The sequence below is a fragment of the Poecilia mexicana genome, unplaced genomic scaffold (genome assembly GCF_051168715.1).
Source record: "Poecilia mexicana isolate PSO_F unplaced genomic scaffold, ASM5116871v1 scaffold_14, whole genome shotgun sequence".
In the NCBI taxonomy this organism is placed as follows: domain Eukaryota; kingdom Metazoa; phylum Chordata; class Actinopteri; order Cyprinodontiformes; family Poeciliidae; genus Poecilia; species Poecilia mexicana.
Genome location: NW_028263383.1, coordinates 18,577,984 through 18,585,242, shown reverse-complemented (window position 1 = coordinate 18,585,242; position 7,259 = coordinate 18,577,984). Strand labels below are relative to the sequence as shown.

Here is a 7,259-nt window from a genome sequence, read left to right as displayed (position 1 = left end):
GAGGTAAGTGAGATCTCTGGGCAGGAGCCGTTATGGAAAGAGTCCATAGTGAACACAATCGCATTGTAACCTGTTACACAATCATTGCCGTTTTTTCCTCCCTCTGGTGTCTATGCAGAGGAATTCCCACAGACAGATGTAACTCAATCCAATAGGCTATTAATAGGACGATTTTACAAGTTTCTTCACAGTTCATCTACAATATGGGTGTTTTTGTTGAACTTTCATGACACATTAGTGCTTTATTTTTCTTCTTTTTTTTATCTATCAGATAAGCATTGACCGATAGCATGATGTGAAATTACACAAAAGTTCACAACTGAATTTAGAATCCAGAAACTTTATTTTTTCTCTTTGACTTTGCTTACAAAATTATTTTTTGTTGTGGCAACAAAAGCGCAAATTGTGTTAACTTCTTCTTTGTCGTTGCTATCATGCTAGGAGATGAACTTGAGTTAAGTCTTTTGAAACCCTTTGAAAGGTTTCATTCCAGTGTTGCCCTCTGTTTACAGTAGCTTTGTCCATCTTCCCCACAGGATGATGCTGCCACCACCATTGTTCATCATGCGGCTCGTTCAGTGTGGGTTTTACAAACTTCTTCCAATTTTGTAACAGTACATCAATAAACTTCTGTATTTTGTTAGATTTAATCTGATAGAGCAAAAAGCAGTATGTGATGCTTGAGTTTTTAAATATTATGCAAACTATTTACAGCTCTCTCCCAAGACTCTCCAACTCAGCTCAGCTCAGCCAGCAGCAATTAGCAAACAGCGTATCTGCTGAACTCAGTAAGCGAGGTACTTCTGAGTTCAACGCTGGTAAAAACTTTACACGTGTTAATAGAGTCGCACTGTTGTGATGACTTCCTGAAGGCGGCAATTCAGAAAGAGCAGGAGTTTTTAAAGAGACAGAGGCTCATTTTTAAGGTGTTAAATTAGAATATATATATATATTTTTTTTTTTTTTTTTTTTTTTTTTTGACAGATTTGTAGAGAGCACAATTAATCAGAACAAATTCTCTCACCTGAGCTGTGGACATCTGCTACTCTTCCAGAGTTACCATAGATCTCTTGGCTGCTTCCCTGATAAATGTTCTCCTCGCTGGGCCTCTCTGCTGCAGCCATGCCTTGACTGGTTCTGCCACACTCTTAAATTTGGACGCCTGCACAGGGGCCTGGATTTATATTGAGATTAAGTCAAACACAGGTGGAATCTATTCATTAATAATTATGTGACTATTGAAGACAGTTTTGTACTGATTTTAGTGGAAACAAGATAATAATGTGAACAACAAACTTCCACAAAACTGCAAAAATGATGAAACGCTGAGTTCCTTTGAATCACTGCTAAAAACCCACCTGTTTGGAGTTGCTTTTTAACCATAAAATGGAACATTCACCAACATATTTGATGTGTATTGATAATTTTGACAATGGCACGCCACAAAATGTAATGTTTGTTAATGGTGTCACATTTGGCAACTGTATGATGTATTTTTTTATGTTTTTATTATGTAAAGCACTATGATCTGCCTTGCTGCTAAAATGTGTTGTACAAATAATCTTGAAATAAACTTCTGTTGATAATTTCTCTCAAGCTAAGAGAGCTTCTGCAAAGTCGGAAGGAACCGATTGTAAAAGAAAAAAAAAAATCAGCCATAATGTGCACACAACAGGTTGGTATGAGAAGTATGAGGAGGTTCAAATAGTCAAAAGTATCTAAACTGGACCGGTTTGCTTTTTCCTGACTACAAAATGCTCCTCAAAACTTTTTTATGCAATGAAAGACGCTTTATTCACCATTTATACCTTCAGGTGCATAAATGTGCAATGATCTTTCCGGATGAGCCAAAATATATCTTTATGCAAACATTAATTCTGGGTGCTTCTGTGTTTTTAAACATTAGGAGTGCATAACATAATTAATCCACCAGCTACACATTTTGAAAACGTAATATAAAATGCATTGCATTTGATTTTTTTCTAGGCCATGGGAATGTAAAAGTCAACAATCAGGATGCTGTTGTTTCACTCGTAGAAAGTGAGAGAATGTCATGGAACGTGTTAAAAGCATAACGTACTTGTTTCCAATGAAGTCATGTTTGGACACTGTACACACCCTTGCAGTAAGCGACTCCAAGAACACATGACAAGCAGGTTGCACAAGAACACGCACACACACACGCACACACACACACACACACACACACACTAGGAACTGTACCAACATGCATCGTGTCGCCATTTTCCCAAGCTAAACTGCTTTGCCCAAGATTCTCGACCAAGGGAGTACACACCCCTCTCTGAGTTTTCTAAACAGACACATGCCAATAAATGTGTTCAAAGTCCGCTACTGCATGAGGAAGAACGGCTTTGTTGTCACAGATATTCCTGGAATATGTCTCTAGACGTGTTACAAGGGGAAGCGAATATTTTTTCGACGCGGCTGAATGGAGCTTTAATAATTTTGCCTTGTTATGGCAGACGGCTGCACAGAGACACATAGCATGTCTGTTGACTGGCATGTGACGTATCCACACAGGTAAGAGCACAGATTTAAAATCGTGCAGTTCCCCACCTTGTCGTCCAATCAGCACGCGGAAGGGGCGGGGTTTGACGCCGTCAATCACGCAGGAAGCGAAAGGGTTTGAATAGGGAGGGAGGGGAAGAATCCAATCCGGTTTGAGCTAGTTTTTCCTTCCAATGGAACAGTAAAGTCTCGCTGCGCTGTATTAGACTGTATTGGCACAGCTTTATCCAGAATATACCACTGTATTTTCTGTTTAATTTACTTTAATTCGGCTATTTTTCCCCTTTTTTTTAGTTAAAAAAAAAACTCCCCACACAAACCAACAATGCCTAAAAGGAGCAAAGTGAGTAGACTGATATCTTTCATCCATTTAGTAATAAGGTTTTATTATAACACACTGTTGCAATTGTGAATTCAGCTGGTTTCGTGTTAGGTTCAGAGCTGTTAAAATACTGTTGCAAATGCGTGTTTGGTGCACGGAGCGAACGCGCTTGTAAAGCTGTAGTTTCGTTTGTGTGTAGTGGTTGCTTCTGTTGCATGGCTTGTTGTTCCTACGTGCAGTGATTATCTTCATGCGAAGTGATTCCCACTCCGCCTGCCTATCTTTCTCTCGATTTACAACATAATGTGCTTATGCCACAACAGAATGTACCGATTCAGAGCTGTAGTAGCGCAGCTTTAAGCCTTCTTGTTGTGTCAGAAAGAGCTGGGTCGGGCTACTGTATTGCTGGACAGCGTTTCTGCAGAGAAAGTTGGCGGCATATTGATTGTTTTCTCTGGGGGTCGACACGCTAGAAGCCAAAGTTTAATGGAGGGAAAACGACAGAATGATTAAAAGTGGAAATATTGCATGTATCTGATTGGATTAGCGTGATAACCGTTGGGGGTTATTTTGAGCGAACTTTTTTATACAACTAAAAGCTTTAATTCGACTTTAATTCGAAAATAAAAACATTGTTGGTTTGCCCGTTTGAATGTTATCGTGTGGCTGCCCTCATTTCTCTGCGAAAACTAACGTGTAGTCGGCATTCGTCGTGTTAACGGAGTGCTTCCCTGTGTTCAGGACGGCTCAGGCCACTCGGAGGTTATGCAATGGCGAGCCTCCGTCATCGTAGCGCTGCTCCTGTTGCTGGGGGTTCTAGCATATTCTGCTAGCAGCAGACCGACAGAGTCACTGAGCATCTCTGACTCTTTTCAAACTCCTGGCGGGAACACTCTCGCCGCCGCTCAGTTCAGCCACAGTCCCATTTATTACCAGAGAAAAGATGGAGGCGGAGTCCTCCCTCTCCCTCCTTGCCGGTCTTGTGAGAAGGCAAGCAGGAGCTGGAGGAGCGCCACCGTGCGACGAAAAAAGTCAACTTCAAACTCTTCCACACTTCAATGTTTCTCCCTTCGCACTTTTCATGGGCTACCTTTATGCTGCGTTTGATTGGCGTCGGAATATGAAAATGACGTCATGTCCAAAGCGAGCGCGTGCTAGCCGCTTGCCGGAAAACCAGTGAAGTTTGTGCTTTGTAATGGTGATACTCGTTAGCAGTATGAAAAAAACATCGATTTCTTTTTGTTGTTCGAGTTTAGACACCAAGGAGAGCTGTTCTCAGCAATACATATCGAGCAGCATTATGCGCAGTAAATGCTGATGGTTTATGCCAAAAGCTTTCACTACTTTTTTTTTTTTTTTTTTTTTTACATCCGCGGGAGTCATACTGGAACTAAACTCGTTGCTGAACCTTTAACTTCAATAAGCCATACTGTATTTTCTACTTGAAACTCGAAAATCCGACTACATAGAACGCACCATTATTTCTACTGAAGTAGTTTCTCAAAGAGCTTTTTAGATTTACAAATCAGTCCAATATGCACTAATCACACTTTTACAAGCTGATGTCGATTTTGGTTTACCTGCTGCAATTTTGTCGTGTTTGATTTGATTCAGTGATGAAATACAACACATTTTGGACATTAAATTTTGGCCACCATCACCTATCAGTGATAGTAATCTGATAGGTTTACTATCCGTTTTAAATCCATCTGAAAATGAAGGGGTCACAAGATTATCCCCATTTGCACACCATCCTGCCTTTATCTAATTGTCAACTCAAAGCAAAGTGCATAAAAGCTAATTGTGCTTGTTAATGAGTTTACACACCTGCAGGAAGGGATTAGATTTTTTTAATCATCAATTTGGGATGATCACAAAGCGATTGAAGGGTTATTATATTCAAAAATACTTTATTAATCCCAAAGGAAAACAAGATCTTAATTTAAGTGATTCACACCCAGCAGTCCTCTTTAGATTATTCTATTTTTTTTTTTTTATCTGCATGCCTTGGTGATCATTTTAAAGCACATTTGTTAGAAGAGTGTCATACAGGGCTGAAAGGAGATGTCCTCATCTTTAATAAAGAATTAATGTGAATATTCTAAATATTCACATCTTCTACACAGCCACTGAAAATAAATGTGACTAAAAGTTTTTATTCTTTTCTCTCTCTTCCTTCACAGGCAGCATCAGGAGGCGAGTCAGCGGTAAGAATAAATCCTGACGGCACAATTTGATGTAGGACATAAAATGTTGGGGGGGAGAAAATTACTGAAACAGTTTGTCCACCCACCCAGTAGGGGTCAGTAGCAGCCCAGTTTGTCGTGTCATTTGTCCTGCAAGAATCTTAAAAGTAATCAAACTGTGTGTTCTGTCCACAGCCCAAGAGGAGATCTCTTAGGTTGAAAGATGTAAGTTCAGAAAAATCCATCATCTCTCTCTTAAAATGTTTATGGCTGACAGTGCTTCAGTTAATTGTTTTTTACATTTCTTTTCACAGAAACCCGCACCTGCAAAGGCAGAGGCCAAACCCAAGCCAAAGGTAGATTTGAATTTTTTCCTTTTACTTATATGGGCAGGTGCCATTATTTCAGAATGGCTGATTTGCTTGATACTTTCTTTTGTAGAAGGGACCTGCTAAGGCCAAGAAAGCCAACGAGGTGGAAAAGGCCAAGCCTGAGGAAAAAGCACCAGAGGCCCCAGCTGAAAACGGTGAAGCCAAAGCTGAGGAAGAGGTGAGGGTTTTAACTTTATCGACAAAACCCATCTCCTCTCGTCTGGGACGTTTCTAATCTGCATATTCTGTGTTTCCAGGCTCCCGCTACGAACGCAGCCGATCAAAAAGATGAGGCAGCTGAATAACATCACTCCGGCTCTGTCTTACACCAGTGCTCCCTGTACCTCTTTTCTTGTACAATTCAGGGGAATATTTTTATCAACTATTTTCTAAATACAGGTTTTTTAGTAGTTTGATTGTAGAGAACACTTTTTTTTAAAACAAAACAAAGAACACCAATTTGGACACAGGGAAAAGAAGAAAGAAAAAAAAACTCATCAAGCCCAACAATTTTGCATCAGCGTAAATTTGCGGTCGTCGTTACTGTCGGAGGATTTTATTTCAGTTTTAAATGTGAAGGAGGGGAGGGTGCGGGGTGGGTCCGCGCGTCAAACATGGAAGCTTGACGATTGGCGGGGGTCGGGGGGGCAACAACTGGAAGAGCTTACCTGTGTGGAGTACATTCCATGAGCTTTATAAGGGACGGCTTGTAGTGTGTGCTGGGGTGGGGGTGGATGTCACCGTACAACTCATCGTTTTCTTGTTTATATTGAAAAACAGTGTTTTAGAATGTTTGTAAGTTTTTTTCCTATTTGGTTATTCTTGTATTCATGCAGTTTTCTTAACCAATCTAATCAATAAATCCTAATATTCCTAGTTCTGCAGCTCTCCCATTTGAAACTGTGCATCGCATGTGTTGTGTCCGTCGTGTGATAGCATCGCAATAAATTTGTATAGCTGCTGTGAAAAGACTTCTCGATCCGCAGTGTGTAACGGTACGGTGTAAGGACAGCGAAAAAGGAACTTGTTCTTAGCCATGCTAACGTAGGATTTACACTGACAAAACTACCGAGGCTGGCTTCTCTAAAGCCAACAGACAAACTGTACTTTCACACCAACAGTAGCCATATTTCTGTGGTTTTAGGTGTCTGTATCAAAATCCACATGTGCAGTTTTGTTTTTTTTATTATTTGTCTAGAGTTGTACTTGTGTGATAATTGTTAAACCAATAAAACTCAGTTGGTAGCTGTTATGCTGTTTCATTCCACACAGTTGATGCAAAAACTGCAGCAGTGAAAAAGACTGACGATATAAACCTCATCTCCTTTAAAAAACGAATTTTGAATTCAGCCGTAGCATTTAAGAGTTACTTATCAAAGAGAAAACATTTTAGTTCTCTGGTGAAATATGTGGAGCCCAAATTCTACACTTTTATTTTTGTGTGTTTTCTTTGTAACTAGGAACTTTTGATATAATTTCTTATTGTTTGGATGCATTTACTAAAGAACATTATCACTTATATCCGTAAGAAAACCATAGGTTGATGGTGAAATTGTCACATTGACTATAATTAAGGGTTGGAGTGGTGCTTTTGCAAGTTGTGCACCAAGAAAATCACGTGAGGTCCATTTCAGGACCATGGACAGCTCCACAGTAGCTTGCAGCTTAAATAACTGCTTCTCTTTTTGATGAATTGTTGCTTTCCGTGGTACCACTAACTACATAAGGATTCAGCCTGAGTAAACAAATGATGTTTATCCTTTTCCATCTTCCACTTTAATATTCTGAGCGTATATAAATCTAAATCTGCATTTCCACACTCCATCTGTTCTCTATACTCACTTATCCTTG

At 39.8% G+C, this 7,259-nt stretch overlaps 1 protein-coding gene across 1 annotated transcript; it reads left to right on the top strand.

Annotated features, from left to right (window-relative positions):
* The first annotated feature begins 2,657 nt into the window (after positions 1–2,657).
* hmgn1b (high mobility group nucleosome binding domain 1b) lies at positions 2,658–6,658 on the top strand. The gene is made up of 6 exons (XM_015001127.2): positions 2,658–2,872; positions 5,035–5,058; positions 5,233–5,262; positions 5,352–5,393; positions 5,479–5,586; positions 5,666–6,658. Exons 1-6 carry the CDS (start codon positions 2,855–2,857, stop codon positions 5,711–5,713), a joined length of 270 nt encoding a protein of 89 aa, XP_014856613.1. The 5' UTR covers positions 2,658–2,854; the 3' UTR covers positions 5,714–6,658.
* The last annotated feature ends 601 nt before the right edge of the window (positions 6,659–7,259 follow it).

What these genes read in the sequence shown, in the direction of transcription:
- hmgn1b (XM_015001127.2), top strand. An exon ending in GATCTCTTAGGTTGAAAGAT is followed by an intron (nt 5,263 to 5,351) that starts GTAAGTTCAGAA and finishes TTCTTTTCACAG; the next exon opens with AAACCCGCACCTGCAAAGGC. An exon ending in AGGCCAAACCCAAGCCAAAG is followed by an intron (nt 5,394 to 5,478) that starts GTAGATTTGAAT and finishes TTTCTTTTGTAG; the next exon opens with AAGGGACCTGCTAAGGCCAA.